The 24,881-nt window shown below is 39.6% G+C and overlaps 1 protein-coding gene across 1 annotated transcript in view; it reads left to right on the top strand.

The window, feature by feature from the left end:
* The window catches only part of LAMA3 (laminin subunit alpha 3), a gene marked incomplete at both ends in the record, with an annotated part of 116,709 nt that extends 107,932 nt beyond the window's left edge, over nt 1-8,777 (top strand). The window contains 11 exons of the mRNA XM_080340023.1: nt 475-605; nt 1,473-1,604; nt 3,228-3,372; nt 3,685-3,845; nt 4,255-4,444; nt 4,747-4,887; nt 5,672-5,831; nt 5,980-6,107; nt 7,875-7,968; nt 8,315-8,434; nt 8,632-8,777. Coding sequence (XP_080196149.1) covers nt 475-605; nt 1,473-1,604; nt 3,228-3,372; nt 3,685-3,845; nt 4,255-4,444; nt 4,747-4,887; nt 5,672-5,831; nt 5,980-6,107; nt 7,875-7,968; nt 8,315-8,434; nt 8,632-8,777 — 1,548 coding nt within the window. The remainder of the gene's footprint in view (nt 1-474; nt 606-1,472; nt 1,605-3,227; nt 3,373-3,684; nt 3,846-4,254; nt 4,445-4,746; nt 4,888-5,671; nt 5,832-5,979; nt 6,108-7,874; nt 7,969-8,314; nt 8,435-8,631) is intronic.
* Between the last annotated feature and the right edge of the window lie 16,104 nt (nt 8,778-24,881).

Below are 24,881 nucleotides of genomic sequence, written 5' to 3'. Positions count from 1 at the left end.
AACTGTTGCCCAAAACAGTTGGCTGGAAATTTTCTGAGGAAAAATTGGCATTCTGCCCACACAGATATGATCAAATGTGCAGAGGAAAGGGATGGATTTTGGCTACGTTCCCTCATAAAGCAGGAAGGTTCAAGCAGAACCCCATTCTGGCTGGCTGAAGGAGTTAAAAAGGGAATGCACATCAGGCATTTGAGAGGTGGAGAGTGGAATCCTCTGCTTTTTGTAAAAATACTTTAAACTAGTATTTTAAAGAACTGCTTGGTATTCAGAGTGCAGAGGTATTTTAAAACAGAAACTATGCTAATTGTGCAGAACTGGACATAATATCTGGTACTAGGTGGCTAAGAAATGTAGTTTAAGTGTAAGAAAATTTCTTTTCCATGAGAGATCACTGAGAACTGTTATTAGTGGCAATATCAAGGAGAACTAAAGGTGCTTGCATTCAACTGATCATTTTGTGGGATTCTTTTACAGCCTAATATTCTTACCATCTTTCTGAGACCTGGCATTGTAACTGCAAAGATGGGACAGATGGAAATTGAACTGAAAAAGAACTATGAAGATGGGTCACTGCATTATGTGACAGTAATAAAAACAGACAACAGGTGAGTCCAGTTCTTCATCTGGTTCTTTAATGTTGTGGTTGGAGAAAGAAGATTAAAATTTTGTGTGACTTGTTCTTTGGGTAGACAGCTAAAAATGGCTGTGTAAAAATGGCTAAAATAGTGAAATAATGAAATAGTGAAGCAAAAGGAGATTTTTGATCAATGAATGTGCATGTCAGTACCTGTGATGTTTCAGCTGTACATCACTGTGAGTGCCTTTTATAGACTGTGTGAGTTTTGGCTGTTTGTCAGGCAGGAGCTCTGGAACTCTTCCTCTTCCCATAACATTTATACATGGCACTGTAACATTGGTGGCGAAAGGCCCAGGAAAGAAGCTAACATTGTGGCTGTTTTTTCCATAATGATCTGTTATGTACATACCAGAAGAGACAGTTTACTGAAATCCTCCTAAATCAAATTGATTTCTGTGGAACACATAAAGTGACATTAAGTGTTAGTTAAAGGGGCAAGTTCTGAATGACTGGCTATAACTGCAGGTAATTATAACTTAATATTATCTCTGCTAGCAGTTGCTAACATGTCAAGTGCACCATTTTGACACAAAGGATGAAATCCTGTCCCATAGTTGTGAGCTTTATCATCAATTTCAGTTGGAGCAGGATCTCACTGTAGGACTGAAGTACCAGCTTCAACTCTTGCTCAACATCTACTACCAAAAAGCAGAGCAGTTTCATAGCAGTCAGTGAGCACGTACTGAAAAAAATCCCAGTAGCTCATTAAGCTCTAGCATAATTACAATGTAACAAGCAAACACATCTGTCAAATGGTTCTTTTTATATATATGTTTCATTTAGGCTCATAACAATTTTTTAGATTACATGTTTATTTTTATTCACTCTGTTTCAGAGTACATCTGCTGGTTGATGATGAATCTGCATTAAAATCAGTTGACTCTCCAAGAGCACGGGCATTAGTTGAACCTATAAAATTTGGTGGAGATAATTTTGAAGGTTGCATCTCAAACATCTTTATAAAAAGGTATTTGGCCTAGAAAGAGTTCTGTTTCATGCATTTTGGTCTGTTGTCCTCCTTTAATCACACTAAAATAACTTTTTGCTAAATTGCTTTTCTTCTACATGTGGGAAGCCTTCATGAGTGCATAACTTCACTGCTCCCAAATATTCTTTTATTCAGGCAGATTATACATGGTATCAAGTTGTAATTAAATCTGCTGTTCAGATGTAATGGAATTTTAGTCTGAATCATACTTGTTTAGTAGTCTTTAAATCAAAGAATGAACTCAACATAGCAAATTGGAAGTGTCCCAACAAGGCATCCAAAAAGATATGCTGGATTATATCGTTATAGCTGCACAGGGAGCAAAGCTTACTGACAGAACCAAAGCAGATACACGAACAAATGAGAACGTATGTACAGAAATCGGGTGCCTGATTTATGTTGTCTTTTTTTCATATGTTTATCCAGTTATTAGAGACACCTTACAGGTGAAATTTGGGAGATAAATTAGGCATAAATATATTCTTTAAAGCATTTCTTGAGTCACAAGTAATTTCCCAGTGAGGCTTTGTTTTATCTAAGCTTTGGTGAACATTTATACGTGTGTAGAATTTACAAAAAAAAATAGTATATTTTGATTTATCATAGAATCACAGAATGGTTTGAGTTGGAAGGGACCTTTAAAGATCATCTAGTCCAACCCCCTGCCATGGGCAAGGACACATTTCAGTTGATCAGTTTGCTCGAATTATATCTTCATTTAAAGCACTGCAAGACAATGAAATAATTTGTATATTAACCTCCCAATTGGAAGACAAATTTGAAAATTGCTTTTAGTACCAAAGTAGATGGAGAATTAATATAGTAGCTAGTCTGATCGAGTGAATGGAGAACTGGACTGGAACAGAAGTAGTTCAGGTTCTGCTCTCAACTCTACCACTCTCCTCATAAGAAAAACACGGGCAAGGAGATTCATTGCTTTTTCTAGTTGCAAAGTGTTCTGTAATGTACTGATTAGAGATGCTGTGTACAATTTACAAAATGACAGTATTACTTAATATTATTCTTTATACACACAAGAAATTGGTTTTGACAGTCTTTCTGATAATTTGCCTGTAATACCAAAGCTACATATTAAGTTGTGGTGGGCTTTGCCCCTTGACAAATCTCATAACATCTTATTTAAGGAGAGAGTGAATTACAGAGTTAGCAGAATCTGATGTTGCCGTTTTTTCTTGATCTGCCACTGGTTATGCACAATCAACCAGCAAAGTTTTGTAGTCTGATCCAGCAATCTTATTCTATAAAGGCTGCTGTCATTTTTTCCCCCTTTTTCAATGGCAATATTTGTTTGTGGGGATTTTTCAACAGATAATTTTTAGCAAAAAATACTTTGTTTAGAAAAGATGAGAACAAAACATCAGTTATTTCCACAGCCAAAAAGAAATGGGCAGAAGCAGGACAAATAGGAATACTTTTTACAGCACTAAACCTACATTTCTCATCGAAAAATAAGAATTGGTAGTTTAACATCAGGTCACTAGGAAATCTATTTTGTACAGAACACGGTTCTACAGTATGTTGTTGTTTAGGTTTAAGAAAAGGGATGTCGTGTCACAGCACTTACTGCTTTCATCACTCCAGGACAGGTCAGCTCCCTGAGGTTCAAAATCTCATCAATTATACTGCAAAGACTGGCGTATCCCTTGGAGCTTGCCACAAATACGAGAACCTCAAACCGATGTTGCTGAAGGAATTTAAGAATCCTCTCATGTTTAAGATGCTCAAGGTATGCTTATTTTTACTGTCATCTTCTCTCCATATTGATGCCAAAGCTTTGCCTGCACAGCCACAGTTTGTAGAACTGAGATTCAAATGTTGTTATTTTCCTTCCATCTCACACCCAAAGCAGGTTCTTTTTGTGTTGAAGTTCCATTCTAAACCCATACCTGTCCAGAATGACAACAGCTTTTCTGTCATTTAGAGAAGGCTGTTGACTGTCTCAGGTGGGAACACCTAAATGTGTAGATTGAAATGTTTTGGGTTTTTTTTTTTCATGTTCATGCACAGTAAATGTTTCAATTTTGTCTTACAGGTAAAGAATGAAAACTACCTTGATTATCTGAAAGCCGCTAATTTGCCAAACCAGCAAAACCACGATTTACCAACTCAGTTAAATGTCAGCAGTGAAGCTTATCTCCTTGGAAACACCCCCAACAGTTTCTTATCCTACATGTTTTCTCCACCAGCATCTACAGATAGGTAACACAAATGTTCTCTGTTCTCCTTGTAATACTTGAGTTGTCAAAGCTGCTTGAATCTTTGCATGGCAAGAGCCAGGATTTTCTTCTTGCTTATATCTTGGGGCATAACAGAAGAGTGGGTCTAAAGGTTTGGGCATTTTTTTTCCTTGCTAACATTTACCCAGACTGAGTAGACTGACTTGGATGTGGTAGAAATTACAGTGCATATTGATGCCAAATCCTAAGCCTGAGTATGTCAACTTTCATTCACATTCAGAAATACAGGCAATGCAAAACACTGTGATTCCACCCAAAAGCTATTCTGCATTTTCACAAATGGAGTTTCAGTGGCATTTTTCTGGAGAACATAAAGACTACAACAACTAATAAAACAGACCCATATTTCAAATGCTTTCTTTCCCCTACAGGTTACATTTTTCTGCAGATGTGCGGACTCGATCATCAAGAGGATTAATAGTTTTCATGGAGGAAAGGTCTGAAGACTCTTACATGGCTCTCCACATTTCAAAAGGACGTTTTGTCTTTTCACTTGGCTCTGGAGGAAAACAAATCAAAATCAAAACCAGTACTAAATATAACGATGGGCAATGGCACACTGTAAGTAGTATGGCACAGGAACTGTGGTGAAACCACAACTAGCATTCAGCAGGCAAAGCCTATTGAATTTTTAAGCTATTAGAAATTTTATTTTGGTAATCTGAAGTTAATTGCTGTGCCCCAAATTTCATGTGGTTGGCAGGTCTGTCTTATGAGAGAGGTTACAGAAACTGCTGGTCCCAGCATGTTCTTTTGAGTTTAAATATTTCAACAACATGGTGTTTAAGTTAAAGAAAAGTATCTCCAGAGGTTTTCACTGGCTTTGGGGGTTTCTCATTCTGTTATGTTTGTGCCCTGCAAAGGTGGTCTTTGGCACAGATGGGAAGAACGTCCGCCTTGTTGTTGATGGTCTAAGGGCCCAGCATGGGAGATTAGCAACAAATTCTGCCATCAGCATTAAGTCGCCAGTCTACGTGGGAGGGCTGCCGTCACTGAAAAGACAGGTAAATAATAGACACATCCACCCACACACAGTCCTCATGCTGCACTAATTACATGTGAAAGTGTTAATATGTAGGATTTCCATGTTGAAAAGATTTGGCGGGTATTTCCAAGCACTGACTGAGAACCATCTGTGACTGCTGTTTCCCATTGTTCATTACAGACCTTTTTCCCTTACCTGTTAAAAGACATCTCAGCTGGATCAATATTTTCCATGTGTGTTGCTGAGACACTGATGACAGCTGTGTACAGTTTTCATTTCTGTTCTTTAAAAAATAGAAAATAACAAAGTCACATTTGTAATTCCAGGCACATCCCCTTCCCACAGAATATTTGCCTCAGTGGCATAAGCAATAATCTGTAGAGAAGCAAAGGAATCCTTCTCATTAAAGAATTATGAATGTAGAACTGGATTTTAATTGGAAATATGTTGGTTCCAATTAATTTAAAAACTGGACAATTAATGATGCTGGGCCTTTTATAAAATCAGATTTAAATAAACAGCCTCTTAAGAAGGGTGTACTTGGCATTTCACAACTCGTGTTGTCTTTTTGACACATCATTGGGAAGCAGGAGTTGTATTAACTCAAAATCAACTGTTACTTTCATATTTTAAGTTCTTTTTCTAAACTTTGAAATACATTTTCACTGCATCAGAGATGGGTTTTAGGTGCCTTGAGTGCCACTTGTTTTTCTGCAGTCCAACAATACATAAGAACTAATGGGTATTCTTACTAAAAAAATGCCATCGTGCTTTAGTATTAATGTTTTGATATGTGCTTCCAGAATATACCAATGAACAGTTTCAAGGGTTGCCTGAGGAATTTTAAGATGAATGGACAAGTCTTGAATGCACCTCAGCAAAAAAATGGTGTACTTCCATGTCTGGATGTTCCTGCAGAGAGGGGGATTTATTTCTTTAATGAAGGAGGATATATCACCATTGGTAAGATGTGTAGAGATTATAGTATATGGAATTATGTCTTAAGTGTGTGTGTGTGCATTAGTAAGGATTTTTTCATTTATTTTTTATGTGGTTTTCTAATTATCTCCTCCTGTGATTACTCCTCTACCCACTGTTTTGTTCTCCACAGGTAATTTGCTGCTGGGCTTGGATTTTAGGATTGTATTTACTATTCGACCAAGGAGCTCAACAGGTATACTCCTCCATGCTGGAAGCAAGCAAGACAACTACTTGACTATTTACATGAAAAGAGGAAAGGTAAGTACACACTGTTTCCATTTCAGCTGCATTGCCCTCATTTAGCAAGGGAATTCTGACCTTGAACTCTGGACTTACATATTACATTTGTCTATATGTACAACATTGAACAATTTCCTCAGAGTTATTTAAAACCATCACATGGAAAATCGTGTATTTAACCTGTCTTTCTGCCTACGTTAGCAGCTTCCATTGTGTGCACACTAACTTGCATGTGCTTTCTTCATAGTGGTCAGCAATAGAGCACAGTCTTAGTTTTCTCAGGCTTCTGGGCCTTTGCAAAAATCCATGGGGAGGCCACAGCAAGTGATAGGATGAGAAGAAATGGCCTCAAGTTACCCCAAGGGAGGTTTAGATTGGATATTAGGAAAAAATTCTGCCTATAAAGCATTGTCAGGCATTGGAACAGGCTGCCCAGGGAAGTGGTGGAGTCACCACCCCTGGAGGTGTTTAAAAGGCATTTAGACGAGGTTCTTAGGGACATGGTTTAGTGCTAGAGTTAGGTTATGGTTGGACTCGATGATCCTGAGGGTTTCTTCCAATCAAAATGCTTCTATGACTCTATAGAACTCTGAAGCATATTCCTACTCCTTCTTCAGTCATTATATGGCTGTACTGATGCAGCTCTATAACCATGTCGATTATACAACACAAGCGGTCTTTCTTCGTGTTAGCATATTCTCCTCTAGTTGTGTCATGGTGGTGATTATTGTCAGTGTTGCTTTTTCATAATGTCACAGCTTCAGAATGTGAGTCTTGGACTACAAAACTATTGTGGTTGCTGCTGGGGGGACATCAACTAGAAAGATGTCAGTGCTCCACACAACCTGCTGTCTCATGGCACAGTTTAAACCAGCATGAGTCTACCTAACTTCAGAAAGCTCAGCTTTGCTCTTCTCTTTGCAGATTAGGGAACTTCTTTTTATTATTTATCTTTTTGTCATCAGCTAGTTTCCCCCAGATCACTGATCTGGTTCAAGATACAGCTAGCACAATTAGCACAACAAGCAGTGGCATCAACAGCTGAGGACTCCTTAAGGGCAAGACTGACCACTTTTTTCAGCAGTAATTTAGATTCATGCTGGCTGTCAGCGTGGACAGGATGCAACAGGAAGGAATGAAAGGTCAATGGGACACCATCCATCAGCCTGATAGGAGGTGGCCTCAGCATATCAGCTACCTGACCTTTACCAAGTTTGTTGTAACTATCACACCAGAAAAAAAGTTTGAAAGGAAAGCGTTGAAAATAAAATGATGCACTTGCAAGGAATGAGAAGCAAGATGTGAGAAAGCACAAGCAGGTGCTTGTTCAAAATGTCACCATAAATAGCCAGGTTGCAAGGTACATGAGTGAATTATGAGTAGTCCAAAGTTGTGTGAAAGGCCAGAGAAATGTGCTGCAGAGATTCTCTCAGGAGATGCTGAGCATGTAGAAGACTGCTTTGAGAAAGGAAAAGAAGGCCTAGTAGGAAAGACTTTGTCTCAGAGAGCTTATGTCAAAAGAATTAACACCATTTGGTAAGATGGAGAAGGAGAGACAAAGGTATGTACTTAGGGTTGTAAAATTTGTCAAATATCCTCTCCTGGGATTCTACTGAGGAAATTTACTTTCCTCTTGGAGAGGATAATATGTATACAATGACTGCAACTTGTGAAACTATTAGGTGAAATGCAGCCATCACAAGTTCAGTAAATTACTTAAAGTACTGTATTTTTTCTGTTGTGCTTTTCTTTGTCACAGTAACTTAAAATATAACATTGGTACAGGTCATTGCTGCTGGAAATAGCGGTGCTGGAGAATTCCAGACATCAGTCACACCTAAGCGACCTCTGTCTAATGGACAGTGGCATACTATCGCAGGTACGTTGTATCTTAACAGTTCTTCTGAAACTTCGAAAGGATGGTGAGCACAGAATGCTGCAGCTCTAGGTTTTTATTAATAATTTCACTTCTGTTTATTCTGAGAATACTCTTTAGAACAAAGTGTCTTGTGTTAATTCAAGCCTTTATGTAAGAGGGGGGCTTAGGGCTGTATTTAGAACCAGAGTACTGAGATGAGATGTGTCAATCTGACTTTGAATTCAAATAAAATCTAATATTCCTATGAGTTAAATTTCAAGACAGATGCTATTTAAAAGTAATGCCATACCTAGTTGATTCTTTAACAAGATTGAGAAAGACTACTCATTTACCTGCTTCTTTGCAGTCTCTCAGAAGGAGAACATGTTGCAGCTAGAGGTGGGTCCACAGCATAACTATACGACTGGAGTTCCACCCCTTCCTCCTAGACGTATACATCAGCCACTCTACTTTGGCAAAATTCCAGGTAATATTATTGCTGCTTATTTTTTCATGTATCTATGTAGCTTTTTTACTTTCAAAACCAAAATCCCATTCATGCATGTATTTCAATATCATTCCCCCTCTTTTTAAAGCCTTGCAGTACTTAATTTTCTTTAAAATCACTCTCATTATATTAATTTGATCTTTCTGTCTTGTTTGTGTTGTTTTGTTTTGTTTTAGCAAATTTGGACACAGCGTGGCTTCCAGTTAAAGACCCATTTTTTGGCTGTCTTCGGAATATTAACATCAACGACAAACATGTCTCCACCAGGAGAATTTCAGAGGTTCATGGTGTTGTGAGTTTGCATGGGTGCCCAGCAAAGTAACTTTGCTGTTATGGTACCTGTACACACATCAGGCTGCAGCTGCTGAAGTCACACAATGTGCATTCCCCTTTTGCTGGATCACCACGTCACTGTCATCATGCTTGTTATTCAGAACAGCTGGTGAGCAAATGCATCCTCTGGATGTGGACTGTGCCAAAGAGAATTGAAAGTATTTGTTCTGATAAACTCCCTTTTAAATGTTATTGATTTCCAAGGTAATCCATTGTGCCTTTTGAAATATATGCAGAAAATAGAACTGTATATACCTGACTGGGCCAAGTTCTGCTCTCATCAACAACAGCATAGACTTGAGTAACTCCAGTGTCTTAATTCTGCAAATCTGCCTTAATGCTGGTGATCTTGAGAGCAAATTTGATCCACTAATATAAAGAATTATATAAAAATAGAGATCTCTTTGGATTGACGTTTATACAGAAATGTACATTAATGTTAAAAGTAATAATAATATAAATGGAGTTTGAAGCACTTTAAGGAGTGAAATTTTGGGAGTTTGTTACAATGCTAGGAATTCTGAGGCCAAATAAATGCAGTATGTTCTGTAAACCATCTATTTTCTTGTTTGGTTATTTGAACATGATGTTTCTTCTTTGTGCTTTTTACAGGCTGGTAAATCCTGCTTGCTTTATGCAAATATTTATGTAGTTTTAATAAGCTGATCTGCCTGAATGAGCAGGAGTCCATAATCTCTGCTTATTAGAATTTGGTTATATAAAAACCTCAAAGTGTAATTTTCCATATAATCTTCAGAGCCAGAAAGTCTCCTCCATAGGCTTTTTTTTTTTTTCTGATTAAATGAAGACAAGTTATATTAGGAACTGCAGTTGCACCTGTTACAGTTATGTAGCATGAATTACAGGACTAAACCAGCAAAACTCTTTTCTTTGACATTTATATGTTTACTTTGTACATGATTGTGACCCATGGTGGAGGGCACAGTTTGCTTTATTCTTCTGAGTACAGGGCTGAACTGAATAGACTTGATACGTCTTCTTCTTCCATTACTATTCAGAAGCAGCATTTTGATAGTTATTGCGTTTTTTTCACTTCCCTGATGCCAACCCTGTTTTGCAAAATTAAAACATTTTCTAAGGCTGGTTTTAGGCAGTGATGCAAACAAACCCTCCTTCTCACCTAACTCAGCATTTTCCTCCTGCCTTCTACTGTCTTCCTGCTGAAGGTGCAGCAGCATGTCCTCAGTGTGCTCAGACGGAGGTGTCAGCTGGATTAATAGCAGAAGACACCAGACCAATAGCTCAAATGCCTTTGGTCCTTAATCCCTTATCAAATTTCTGCAGCTTTGTAGGGTGGCAAAAGCATCAGGAAGTCCTTCACACCAAATCTTGTGTTGCTTTTTCTTTTATGGCAATTCTGTTAGAGGTAAATCTATGTCTGTGTAGAGGTTTCTTAGGTGTAGAGCTGGTTATGGAGGGAATGGGATGAGGTGAAAGCGTGCCAAGGTTGAGGCCTCTGCAGGAGCAGAGGATGGGAATGGTGGAGCCCTCCCTCTGGAGATGCTCTGCAGAAACAGCTTCTCCTGTACCACCGCCTGTCACGTGGGACAGAAACAGCCATCAGCCTGGAGATAGTGGCCTTTGGAAATCATCTGTTTGGACAGCAACAACTGAATCCTTTCTACATGTAAAACCTACTTGTGAAGTAGATTGTCAAATATTCGGGTGACCCAAACTGTGGAAATACTCGATTGATTTACCAGCCTTAGTTGGCACTGAAAATTTCCATAAGGAGAAAGGAAGAACAGTTAAACTTTATCAAGTAATTCTCTAGTAACATTTCACATCTAATGCCCACTCAATTGTGCTCTGAAGCAGATTTTCCCTGGTCACAAAGAAAAGCCTTTTCCTTCTTCCTTCCCCCTTCCTCAGTAAAAGCAAACACAGCAAAGATTTTTTGCATCAAAACCTGGAGCCAATTCCCTTCCATCTGATTTTATTTTATCAGAAGTAGTTTTAATGCTGACAAGAAGAAATGAAAAATGTATGAAGACTTGAGTAAATATAAGTTATAATGATTAGTAAGTATTAATTCAAATAAAATCCTAATTCCTTTAAAAAAATAAATAAAAGAAAAAAAAGAAAGAAATAGAAAAGTCTCTTTGGTTTTAAGGTTCTTGGTGGTTGTTTTCCCCTCCCACCCATTCTTCAGTTGTATTGTTTCCACAGAGTCAGGCTGTCACACGTTGTTGGCACAATCGATAAAAGCCAACTAGAGTTTCAGGCTTTATACTTTAACATAGATAAATCTATATCAGGCTGAAAAACAGTAAACAGCTTTTCCCATCCTGAAGAACCAGTGGATAATCTTTACATGAGGAAAGTTGTTCTGTTTAGATTAGTCTGATAAAGAACTCTTATTATTGAAGAAATCCACATGGACACTGAACTGTATTTCATGCATTATCTGTTTTGTGCTTAGAATATTCTGATTTTTTTTTCATGTGGGAAACATCTTCTGGAAAAGAAGAGCCTGAATTTTCAAGCCTTTCAAGTCATGAATTACAGACACACTTTTAGTTGTAAAGATCCCTTTTTTTCAGGTAGCGGGTGTTCCCCCAATACATTTTATAGCAGACCAGAAGTGACCCAATCTTGTAGTAAGATGAAATGTTATGAGAATAAATAACAATGTGAGCCTTGGATAAACACCATGTCATTTTTTTTTCCTGTTATAAGTAATATTTCCAAGGCTTTTATCATCCAAGTGTTGCCATTTGACAGTAACTTCCATGGATTATTTACATTCTTTGGCTACAGCATTTCAGGTGATTCCCCCGTATCTACCAATTTCCATGTTAGAACAAAAGTAAATAGCTCTCCCAGGAGAGGCTTTCCCTGTAATTTTAAATTCTCTAGTCATCTTTACTATTTGCTATTCAAGCCTTTAAGTAATACTAATATTTTCAATGGTAAAAACTCTCAACTCCAGTCATCCTTTCTAAGCCTGCATTATTACTCCTTGCATGTTCAAGGGTACAAAGGTATTGCAGCTTGCATTCACCTTAAAATTAAAAAGGATAACCAAACAAATGCATATGTTAATGTCTGCTGGCAAGATTTTGATATATGGTTTGTACCACTTGAAATTCCAGCTTCTGAAGAAAGTTTTGAAAAGTTTAATGAAAATGGATCAAATACGGTGTTCAATACACTGAGAGCACATGGCTTAAAACCCACACTCTTTAACAGCGTATTTAGATTGCTATAATGGCTCCCCTGAATCACAAATCAATTGCATAAGGAGAAGAGAATTTCTCTCTAGAATAAACCACGTTGTTATTGCCAGCGCCAAATCTCTCTCTCGTCCATATAAGTTACAAGGGCAAAGGGTTTTTCTTTAGTTAATTTGGATTAGATTTAATTGGATCATGTTATCTGAGGTGGCCTACGCTAAGGTCTGTGAGTTCCCATTTATCATAACTACAAACCACAGCCAGATTAATGGGACCTGACAGTTTGGAAGCCTGACAGTGAGAACTGCAGGCAAATAAAACAAAATGGATCAAAGGGCACTCTAGAAGGAAATACACATTCACTGTAGACAAAAGCATCTATATTCAAAGAAAACTTTTTAAATTTTCACTGGTTATAAATGATACTGTAACTTATGCTTCCAGTAACAGAAGCTTCCAAGTAAAACTTTTTAACAGTCTTCCCATATCTGAGCTCAAAGGTCTGTGCTTTTGTTACTGTGGAGCTTTCATGTAAAACCACTGACCTTTCACTCCGTCAGCAGCGAAATGAATTGGGTGAGTTAACTTTCTCTAGTTTTGTAACCATTTCTTTGGACTCACCCATGAGCCATTTCATTTTTAGCTCTCTCTCCTGCTAGTAGTTTTGCCCCTTTTGGAGTCCTCTGAATTAGGGTTTCTTTTCTTCCCTCTGCTTCTTTTCTGCCCCTCATAAAATAGCCTGGAAAATGCGGTCTTACTGAAAATGCTATGAATGCATTATGGCTTTGTAATGCACTCTTGCCATGCTTTTTGCCTCTTACCATTGAATTTGTGGTTTCCTCATTTAAAAAAATAGCAAAACAAAACCAAAAAAAGACACACACACACACACACACACACAAGCAAACAAAACCCCAAACTCAAAACCTTCTGCATCTTTCTCTAATGATGTAAGGAAATTTAGGGCACAAAGGTCCAGTCTCCTGTAAATCTGTCTGTATTTTCTAAAAATACATTAAATGGATGTTCCTGGCAAAAGCAACTACTTTACATTCAAGGGGATAGTGCCATAACAGAATGTTATAGCTTCACTGAAGGCATTAAGACTGCAAGGCATAAGCATAAACCTCCTTTGTGCAGCTGGCCCAGACATCTCAAAACTGCAAGAGGCTGGTCATTGCCGGAGCTGCAATGAAGCATCCTCTGAGCATAAAGAATTGTAAGCAAAATAGCCCGAGTCTTTATGTTCTCTCTGTTAATTTTGGAGCTCCTCTATAGCAACGAAACCAAACTATGACCTGTTGTTCATATCATACTGTGTCTCCTGGTTTGCAGCTCACGGCATTCGAAATACGTAAGATTTTTTTAAACATACTGCTGTCTTACACGGTAATTGGCTGAGGTGCAAAGTATCCTACAGGTCGTTCCAAATGTGAAGCATATGTGATGTGTTCCATGAGATGCGGTTTCTTTGTTAAGATGTCACCTGCTCGTTAATAAAGATTGAGCACTGCTGCATTTTTACACACAATAAAAAGACAAATAGTTGGCATCAAGATCTTTTGTCTCTGTTCAGTTATATTTAAACTGGGAACAGCAGCAGATTTCTCTATTATACAGGAGCCTATGCCTAAGATTCCTGTCACAGGAGGACTGTGCACTGGTAAGAATGAATAATTACATTCATAGAAATGTCAGTAATTTTTAAGTTAATATGAAAGAATGCTGTCAGAATTTCAATCCAGAAAGAATGGTTCAGATCTGTTTTTTGAAGCCTGAAGTCATAATGAAGAAAATAATTTTAAAGGATGCAGAAATAAATGGCTCTGTGTCCAGCTCTTGCAGACACAGTTTTAATTAAGTGTGTTAATAATATAATGAGCCAGGATCTATCAGCATGAGATACTACTTAATAGAGGATTTATATTGTTAGGTAACAGCAACTGCCTTAAATCTTAATTCTAGATACTTCTGATTAGTTTCTGGTCAGAATTACCGTCTGGATGCTACAAACAGAGAGAGTCAGAAATGCACCTGGATACCAGTTCCTTTGGCTAAGGCAAGGATTTCAACTAATCAAATTTACCTAAGAACAAGGTGTGTCAAATTAGTAATGAAGTTCTAACTCCCCCTTCACTGTACTCAGTTAAGTCAAAGGTAATGACACACCCCTGGGGACAGTAACCTAAGTAGTAAAGAAGCTAAAGGTGCTCTTGGCAACTCTTCAAGGAAACACAGGCATGACCCAAAGTTCAGTGGCTGAGTGGAAAGGTCTAATCAGTTCAGAGGACTTTGGCTCACACCCCTCATTAAAACATGCAGAAAATCTTACGTACAGAGTATAAAAAATATATTCGAAGATATTGCCAAGGTGTATAGAGAATTGTTAGAGCAGATAAAATCTGCGATGTAATACAGTGTGAGACACAGTCACCAGGAAACCTAATATAACTCTTTTTTTTATGCAAAGATACATAAACAGAAACTTTCCACAAACGTAAAGGGTATTTGCATCAGCCATACGGGTGGAAGTGAGTAGACTGTATAGATAAACCATTCTGGCTGGGGAGCGTCAGCACAGAGGGCTGATTTCAAACTACCAACAGTGATCCCTTGGCCTTGATGCCCAAAAAGCCCACCCGGGCTCAGCCCTTCCCATGCTGCTCAAAATCAGAAGCACCTGCAGTCAGCCCACTAGGCCTTAACCAGGCTTAAAGAAAAGAAAACCCTTCTGGGAATTTCATTATCCCTGCATACACAAGAGTAGGACCAAATTTTGAACTGGTAAGTTGTATTCAGTCAGATTTTTATAACTTGATGTTGCCATGTTAAAGGAAGGAAATGTTCCCTCTGCTGAGCCACTTAAGAGGGCATGTGGTCATTGAATATATTGCATTTATCACAAAAGATAAAACGAATCAACATGACGTATATACTCAGAACAAATTTAATTCAAAACAGACACCACAAAACCACTAATGATCATCATTGTTATTTAATTAAAAAGGAATGAATAGGTTAAATCTTCCAAAAAGACACTGAATGCCATTGAACAAAGGCCAGGTGCATGATCAGTACAAATCAACATAGCTCTATTGTTCCCAGATTTGGGCTAACAGGAGAAAAGGATCTAGTCTTGTTTATGTAGCCTCTTGTTTTTAGATGTTGGGAACACAATGTATCGATCTTATGAAAAGCACTTTGCTACAAAGAGTTAAAGAATGTTTCAATTAATGTTCTGTGAAAAAGTACTGTATTTTTAAATCAGTATAATAAGTTACCTAAGGAACAGATGTAAGCCTAGACGACAGATAGAAAGACTACTGTTGGTTGTCGCTGAGAAGAGCCTGGCTCCATCCTCATGACACTCACCCTTTATATATCTGTAAACATTATTGAGGTGACCCCTCAGTCTCCTCTTCTCCAAGCTAAAGAGCCCCAGCTCCCTCAGCCTTTCCTCATAAGGGAGATGCTCCACTCCATCTTTGTTGCCCTACGCTGGACCCTCTCCAGCAGTTCCCTGTCCTTCTTGAACTGAGGGGCCCAGAACTGGACACAATATTCCAGGTGTGGTCTCACCAGGGCAGAGTAGAGGGGGAGGAGAACCTCTCTCTACCTACTAACCACCCCCCTTCTAACACACCCCAGGATGCCATTGGCCTTCCTGGCCACAAGGGCACAGTGCTGGCTCATGGTCATCCTGCTGTCCACCAGGACCCCCAGGTCCCTTTCCCCTACGCTGCTCTCCAATAGGTCATTCCCCATTTTATACTGGAACCTGGGGTTGTTCCTGCCCAGATGCAAGACTACACTTGCCCTTGTTATATTTCATTAAATTTTTCCCCGCCCAACTCTCTAGCCTGTCCAGGTCTCACTGGATGGCAGCACAGCCTTCTGGTGTGTCAGCCACTCCTCCCAGCTTGGTATCATCAGCAAACTTGCTGATAGTACACTCTATTCCCTCATCCAAACCATTGATGAATATATTGAATAATACAGGCCCCAGTACTGACCCGTGAGGCACTCCACTAGATAAAGGCCTCCAACTAGACTCCGCCCCATTGACCATGACTCTCTGGCTTCTTCCCTTCAGCCAGTTCACAGTCCACCTCACTACTCGATCGTCCAGACCGCAGTCCCTCAGTTTAGCTGTAATGATGCTGTGGGAGACTGCGTCAAATGCTTTACAGAAGTCAAGGTAGACCACATCCACTGCTATGCCATCATCCATCCACCTCGTTATGTTCTCATAAAAGGCGAGGAGATTGGTCAAACATGACTTCCCCTTGGTGAAGCCATGTTGACTGCCCCTAATGACCCTCTTATTCTTATTATGCCTTGAGATGGCACCAAGGACAAGTCATTCCATCAGTTTCCCAGGGATGGAAGTGAGGCTGACCAGTTACCCGAGTTCTCTTTCTTGCCCTTTTTGAAGACTGAAGTAACATTTGCTTTCCTTCAGTCCTCAGGCACCTCTCCCATTTCCCAAGACTTGGCAAAGATGATGGAGAGTGGTCCAGCAATGACCTCAGCCAGTTCCTTCAGCACCCGCGGCTGCATCACATCCGGACCCATGGATTTATGGATGTCCAGATTGCCTAATTGCTCCCTAACCCAGTCCTCATCAACCGAGGCAAACTCCTCCATTGTCCTGACTTCCTCTGGGGCCTCAGCAGTACAGGGATCCTCCCAGATCTCTGCATTGGGGAGTTCAGAAAACCGGTAGGCCAGGCTTTGCATCCAACAGGAAGGAAAACAGCACAAAGCTGCCACTCACTCCTGACCCTTTTTATTTTACTCTCTAACCCTTTTTCTTTTGTTCTTTGTACTTATTATAGTATAATGGAAGGGAACATCTGGACTCTAGTGAGAGCAAACCAAATTTGCATGCATATAGCAGATAATTAAGCACGTGTCTATCTGCAGCTGCAAACAGCAATTACTCATAAGACAGTTTTCCACACCCCTGCCTGCCCAGTCTTCTGTTCCCCTCAGAGGGACCCCTAACGCCTGCATCTCTGAGACATGCAGAGCGCTGGCCTCCTCTTTGTTTGTGAAGACAGTTGTGCAGCTGAGCTTGAACCCTTCAATATAATGTTGACTAGGATGAACTGCCTCTGATATATCTATTTCTAGTAGTAACTGCTTTCTGCATAAGACATGATGCAAGTGACCCAAATCCCAACACCTGTGTCTGCATTCCAGCTTAGCTGGGGCTATAAGAAGGTTTCATTCCTGGTTCCTCCTCTCACATCTAAGGAAACTGAGCTCTGATAATCGTTCCTGACTGCTGGTATTTTCTATGGCTGACCCTTGCCTCTTTGCAATTGCCCAAGGCAAATACTGGCTTACCTACTCCCTGCAGCTATAAAGAAGTTTATGTTTGCCCTACAGTTTCCACCCGAGGCCTATGAAGGGCATGTCATAAAATCTTATCGTGTCAAATGAATACATATATCCTACACCTGTCTTTTCAGTTGTAGAGAGTCCCCTGGCAGTGAAGCCATAGGTAGCATTTTTTTGCCTAGGATAGGTGTCCTTCTTTCTCCTGTAACAGAGTCAGGTAAAACAGAAATTTACTAGACAGGTAAAACAGAAATTTACTCAGAGCCACAACCAAAAGACATGGTTTAGAATCATTTACAAAGCACAACAAATTTCTAGTTTGGTCAGAACCAAAGACTGCATTGCATGTTCCTAAATTTCAACCTCTGGCATCGTATCTTTGAATTTGTCTGGATGCTAAAACAGAGTGTAGTAATAGGTCTGGCTAAGGAGGTGATTTGAGACAGCCAGCGTGGCTTCACCAAGGGCAAGTCCTGCTTGACCAACATAGTGGCCTTCTATGATGGAGTAACGACATCAGTGGACAAAGGAAGGACTATGGATGTTGTCTGTCTGGACTTCTGTAAAGCCTTTGACATGGTCTCCCACAACATTGGAGAAGTATGGATTTGATGGTTGGACTGTTCAGTAGATGAGGAACTGGCTGGATGGTCACATCCAGAGAACAGCAGTCAATGGCACAATGTCTGGATGGACACCAGTAACCAGTGGTGTCCCTCAGGGGCCCATTCTGGGACCAGTGCTGCTTAAGATCCTCATCAATGACATAGACAGTGGGATTGAGTGCACTCTCAGCAAGTTTGCAGACGACATCAAGCTGAGTGGTGCAGCTGACACATCTGAGGGATGGGATGCCATGCAATGAGACCTGGACAAGCTTGAGAAGTGGGACCATGTGAACCTTATGAGGTTGAACAAGGCCAAGTACAAGGTCCTGCACCTGGATCAGGGCAACCCTGGGTACCAATACAGGCTGGGGGATGAAGGGATTGAGAGCAGCCCTGCAGAGAAGGACTTGGGGATACTGATGGATAAAAGATTGGACATGAGCCAGCAATGTGCACTTGCAGCCCAGAAGGTCAATTGTATCTTGGGCTGCATCAGAAGAAGTGTGGCCAGCCGGTCAAGGGAGGTGATTCTGCCCCTCTGCTCTGCTCTGGTGAGACCCCACCTGAAGTCCTGCATCTAGTTCTGGAGCCCTCAGTACAGGAAAGACATGGACTTATTGGAGAGGGGCCAGAGGAGGCCACAAAAACGATCAGAGGGCTGGAACATCTCTCCTGTGAGGACAGGCTGAGGGAGCTAGGGTTGTTCAGCCTGGAGAAGAGAAGGCTCCAGGGAGATCTTATTGTGGCCTTTCAGTACTTAAAAGGAACAGACAGTTTAGCATGGCCTGTTATGACAGGACAAGGGGCAATAGTTTTAAACTAGAAGAATGGAGGTTCAGACTAACATATGGAAGAAGTTTTATACAATGAGGGTGGTGAAACACTGGCACAGGTTGCCCAGAGAGGTGGTAGATGCCCCATCCCTGGAAACATTCAAGGCCAGGCCGCAGGGGACTCTGAGCAACCTGATCTAGTTGAAGATGTTCCTGTTCATTGCAGGGGGATTGGACTAGATGACCTTTGAAGGTCCCTTCCAACCCAAACAATTCTGTGATTCTATTATTCAGCAAGTGCAGGTGCAAGTTGGATCTAAAACGGTTAGAGTGTGACCAAAGGGACCATCATGCCTCGAGCAGGGATTAGACTCAATGGAATGGCTTCACAATCTGGACAACAGTGATTATTCCATGTAGTACTTTGCATTTGCTCATTGTATAACTGAGCTGCTTGATCAAAGCTTTTGCTGAGGTAAGAGTCTTATAGCTGTGTAATTCCTGTGCGTGTTTGAATCACAGAATGGTTAGGGTTGGAAGGGACCTCAGGAGATCATCTAGTCCAACTCATCTGCCGAGGCAGGTACACTCAGAGTAGTAATGTTCTTGGCCATAATTTGCAACATTTCAATTGGATTTGCTTGTGTGTATCAATAGTATGTAGGCATTCCTGGCTACAACAAATTCACGCAAATTGGAGAAAGCATTCGCACCAAGTGTCATACAATCATAGAGTACCAGGTTGGAAGGGACCACAAGGATCATTTGGTCCAACTTTTCTTGGCAAAAGTACAGTCTAGACAAGATGGCCCAGCATCCTGTCCAGCTGAAGCTTAAAAGTGTCCAACACTGGGGAATCCACCACTTCCCTGGGGAGAATATTCCAATGGCTGATTGTTCTCACTGTGGAAAATTTCCCTCTTGTGTCCAATTGGAATCTCCCCAGGAGTAACTTGTACCCATTGCCTCTCATATTTTCCATTTGACTCCTTGTTAAAAGGAGTAGTCATTTGAAAATATAGCTGCAGCTTTCAGAAACTTATTATGGCCCAGAGATCTGTGTGGAAATAAAAGTTTGCTTTTCATATAGGTAAAATGAAGTCTCCCGCATTTCAATGTGGGATACTAATGCAGGCTTTTTGTGAATGTCCTGTATTATCAGTGCATGAAACAAGTCTGGCTGGCACCAACAAGCACTGGAACACTGTCACATGCATCTGCATTTCAGGCATAGCTGTGCTTATAGAAGCACATTCCACCACCAAATCCAGACAAAAATGTTAAGACTTTTACTGTTGGAGTAGGTGCACTCATTATTTTTCATTTGGTATCCACAAAGAGTTCAAAAATATGTGGACCTACTTGATTTCAAGCAAATAGAATGGCTAGGCAGATGTGTGCATATGAAACTGGCCAGTAGCGTTGGTACTTGCTGTATAACACCTACCCAGCTTCAGTAAGACTCACAGCAGTTGCAGAGTTGTATGCTTACTCATCTCACAACTTCAGATGTACAAAAATTGGCTATCTACTTTAGGCTCTTCTATAGTCAACAGAGGGGGATTAGTTATCCCCAAACAAAAACACACCCACACACCATCTTAAACATATACAATAAGAGGACTTGGCGGCAGCCAACCCAGCTCCTAGCAGGAAACCCACTGAATGAATTCCCTGAAGATGGATGCAGGGCTTGATTACACTTTAGTCTAAAGGAATAATTAGAATGCCTTACAGCCTAGCTATAGAAATAATATTGTGCAAGTGTTGTCAGCAGGCCTCAGTGAAAAAAGGAACAAGCCAGAAGGAATTATCTCCTGCTTCCAAACACAGTGAAATTTTGTCATTATAAATGATTTTGTCACTCATCCTTTTCAGTATTGAGTTACCCAAAAGTAGCGTGGTTAGCTCCTGGCATCTACATTATTATGATGCTGTGACTCATCATTATGTTAAGACAGTGCTTGGCTCTATGACACTGGATTTGCCAGCATTTCTTCACCTTCTTTCAGTCTTGGTGCTACCACTGGAAGACATCTTTATTGAACTCACTGCTTTTGTGATGAGCTGGACATATTGGTGGGCTCATATATCTCTTCTTAGTTTCTACCTTACACCAAGGAAACTAACATGTGTGAACTATTTTTTTCTGTGCTTTGTGTGATCTAAAGCTTGAGAACCTAAGAAGAGAACGTAGGCTGCATCCCAAGTGAAAGGCATACCAAATAAAGAGATGTGAGATAGAATGTGTATTTATGTGTGCTTGTGTACTTACAACCCCTCTAAAAATAGGTAAGCGCAAAAGCTATTAAAATGAAAGGAATGGAAGGAAAAAGAGAGGAACGCTTGCTGGACGAACTGCAGTAGAAAAAAGCATTTGAGAAAAATGTTAATGGAATGAAAAATGGGAGAGTGCACTGAGAAAATAAAAGATGATTTCTCTTTGTGCTATGTCTGGAAGAGAAACTCTGAAAAATGGCCTGCAGTAAAAGCATAGCTTTTCTCACTGTATTATCCTGGTTATTGCTGTGCATAACTCATAAGGGCTAAAATTACACAACTCAATTTAAGATGCTTGCCTGGTACGTAGCTCTCAGCCTCACAAAATGCTCTTGGTTGAACAATAAATAGTGAGTCAGTAAAGAATAAGTCACCCAATACGTGGTTTTAAAATGCACTGTGCTGTTTATGGGCAGGAGTGCTTTCAGAATCGAAATACACTTTGAAAAAAGAGGAGGGTTATTAAAAGTGTTATTCTGTTATTACTTTAGTAAAAATCTTGTTGCATATTAAGATTTGTAAGTCACTCTTGTGGTTACCATTATATGCACAGAGAATCCTGACTTTGCCATCTCCCTTTATCTGCAATGCAGCGTTTCACTTGCAGAGCAAACACTGCTACTTCCCATAGTGGGAACTGATTCTGGTAGTCACTATTTGGAGGAATCTTTAATTCTTAAGAGTGTTTCTCAGTTCACATATCTTGATTAACAGGTGCCCAAATAGGAACATTTTATAAACCAATTCAAACAGAGTACGTATTCCAAAGAAAGTGCCTAAATTTCCAGAAGTGGAAGAATGGGGAAACCTAATGGTAAGCAAAAGAGAAGTCACTTCTTATTTTAGAGAATAGCAATCTCAGTCAACAAGATGCTGCTTATTTCATTAAGTACCAGGAGATAACACGTACATTCCTGGTTTTGCTTAATTTCATTCTGGAACTATCAGTTCAAAATCTAGCTGGTCAAGTATCATCTTCCACTCTCTTAAATTCTCTTTTAATGTAAATGTCAGATACAGAAAATAATATCACCAAATTACAAATGTGTATTTTGAATGTCTGCTTTATAGTTTTATACATCAAAATGTGAAGAATCATTCATATAAACTGTCAGTCCATTCACATAAGCTAATGTCTATGACTGTAGAAAATCAAATTAAGGCAAGGAAGAAAAGAGTGAGGATTATTTAAGCACACAGCTCTGTTTAGCTGTTGCCTCTAGATAATGCTGTAACCTGAGTGTAAATAAATATACATACTGCCTGAACACACCCTTAATAGAAGATTATCCTTTACTTTAGGTTTATACAAATAGACATTATCACTTTTCTCGAAAATTAAATGGTTCTTTAAATGGTACCTCTAGTTATTTTCTCGAGTGAGCAGCAAAAGTGTTCAGACCAAAGTACAGGTTTCACAGATTAAAAGCTAGTATCCAGAAATAAAAACTTTGATATCTGGGGTAGCATCTGTCTCTCAATATTTTTTTTTAGGCTTTTTTCTGTCTTATGATATATGCTGCAAGTCAAACTGCTTCTTTTAAAAGCCAGTTGCCCCATCTATGTGTGCAAGCCTCAGAGAAGAGTTTTGTAAAGAACAGAGCACTATGTTCCAGAAGATATGATTAAACTCCCAAAACATAAGTGACTGAAATCATCAGGGACAAAGATATCAGTAGCTAACACAGCACATATGCAAGGGAAGCAGCTCACCATCTTTGTAGGCATATCCACTGCTGACAGAGCTGCTCAAATGAACATATTCTTTGTGGTCTATTCCAGTTACAGAAAGTCAAGATGCTTTAGTTTGCGGCAGTTGTAGACTACTGAACGCCTTAATGCAGCATAGCCATCAACATTAATGCATAAAATTATTGAGAATTACGCCCGCATCCCTAGGTATGAGAACCAATGCATGGAGAATTTAAGTGGCTGGCTGAAAGACACAGGTAAGGCAAGGCTGCCTCATATTTGAGTGACATACGACTATCAGTTGGCGATGTTTACTTAGGCCTTGAAGTGGTACTCCCGTCTCCAAGCCTATGGCAACAAGAAAATGTGAAAAGAGGAAAAAAGGGACATCTGCATGAGAATCTAGTGTTGGCAGTTTTACTAATACCAGGGAAAGGAGATTCACAGCTCAGCCAAGGCTGCTTCATAACCTCCCTCTGCCTCTCAAGCTGAGCTCTTGGCTGCCTTCAGTACCCAACCATAAGCCCACCAGCTCTTTCCTTCATGCCTTCCTTTCTGTTTACCTCAACTACTGGTCATTGCAGTTATGAATATCTTTCAAAGAGATGAGTATAAAGCTGGGTCATGCAGCCTTGCCCAGTCTCCTCTAGATGATTACTGGGACACTCTGTCTACATAAACTTATGTCACAAAAAAAAAGTTCTCAGTGCAGTCTACTGAGTTTTTTTGCCCCTAGAATTTTTAGCAAAATACTCCCTGCTCTCAGGCTAGGAAAAAGAAGAGGGGCAAGAGGCACAGATTTCAAATCTGAAAAACAAACATGATGTCTAACATGGCCAAAATAAAACCCCTCTAGCCCAATAGAGGCCATTCTATTTCTGTAGTGAAGAACTGAGGAATAAGCTAGTGAAAAATGTTGAGATACTAAATATAAAACACATTATAATGCCAGAAGTCCCAAATGGAAGTACAAAAGTACAAATGTTGCTGACAAGTAATCTTTAAATAATCTCATTTCAAATCGCATTATGCATCAAGCTGCTTGACACCTGTGAGAAAATATTTACTGCTAAACTAGTGAAAGGAAAATAAGCCTCAGCAAGATATTATGTTTATTACAGTCCAAACATTTAAAAATATGTTTTACAAGGATTTTTGATTATTTTACATTACAAGGATTGATGGGGAGCACTAACACAAAGAGTGCTCATTAAGGCTGATATGTTTGTCAAAGGTTATCTATGGCCTTGCTGACTACTCATTTTTTATCATAGGCTTGAAAGTTCAAAGGCATATCCTCAGTAACTAGGCAAATAATTCATTGGTGAATGCTATACCTATAGTGAGATACATGTAGATGAGTATAGAAGAATATATAGAGAAAAATCCTTCACAAATGCATCTGGTCTGTCAAATTACTTCATGCACCATTGAAAAATGCAGGAAAACTCCAAATTAGATCAGCAAAAATTATTATGGTATTAAAATTTATGGCCTGCTTGTGAAAGGTCAAAGTGAGTAAGCTCTTATTTGTTCTAAAAAGTGAAAGATTAAGTGAAAGACCAATAAGGCCCCAATCAAGATTCCATAATGCAGAAACAGGGGTATTGTATGGGACAAATAATGTGTATGTTTTCCAATTTGGGTAAGACATCCTACTTCACTCTGCATACACAAAACTGTCAAGCTCACCTGTTTGCTGCCCCTGTTTCTGTAACAAAGATGCAATCAACTGTTTTCACTGGTCACTGGAACAAGAAGAGGGAAAAATATTTTGCAGATTCTCCATACTGAAAAGATTTTAATGACATTTAGATAAAGATGAATTTATTCTGACTCCCCAGAAAGGACTGTGCTAAAACTGGTAGATTTCTAACAATCACTTTGGCCTTTACATTACATGCTCTCTGGCAATACAGGGCAAGTATTTTTACAACCAAATGTAGATCTGAACTCTGTAGGAAGTCATTCCTTTGAAAGTAAAAATATTTTAAACTGGCTCTTAAAAATTCAAGTAGGATGATTATTTTGTGTGGAAGCTTTTCCAATTAATTTTTATAAAGCAGGCCAGCATGTGGCTGCTGCCTGAACAGCTGCTAGTATTCAGTACTTCTGCATTCCTTTGTTTTCTCTGGAACTGTGTGCATATGTTTGGCTATTAGCACATTCTGGGGAAAAAAAAAACCCAACACTAAAA

The sequence above is a fragment of the Nesoenas mayeri genome (genome assembly GCF_963082525.1).
Source record: "Nesoenas mayeri genome assembly, chromosome: 2".
Lineage (NCBI taxonomy): Eukaryota > Metazoa > Chordata > Aves > Columbiformes > Columbidae > Nesoenas > Nesoenas mayeri.
The sequence above is the reverse complement of the archived record's forward strand: the minus strand, read 5'-3'. Positions and strand labels throughout refer to the sequence as shown.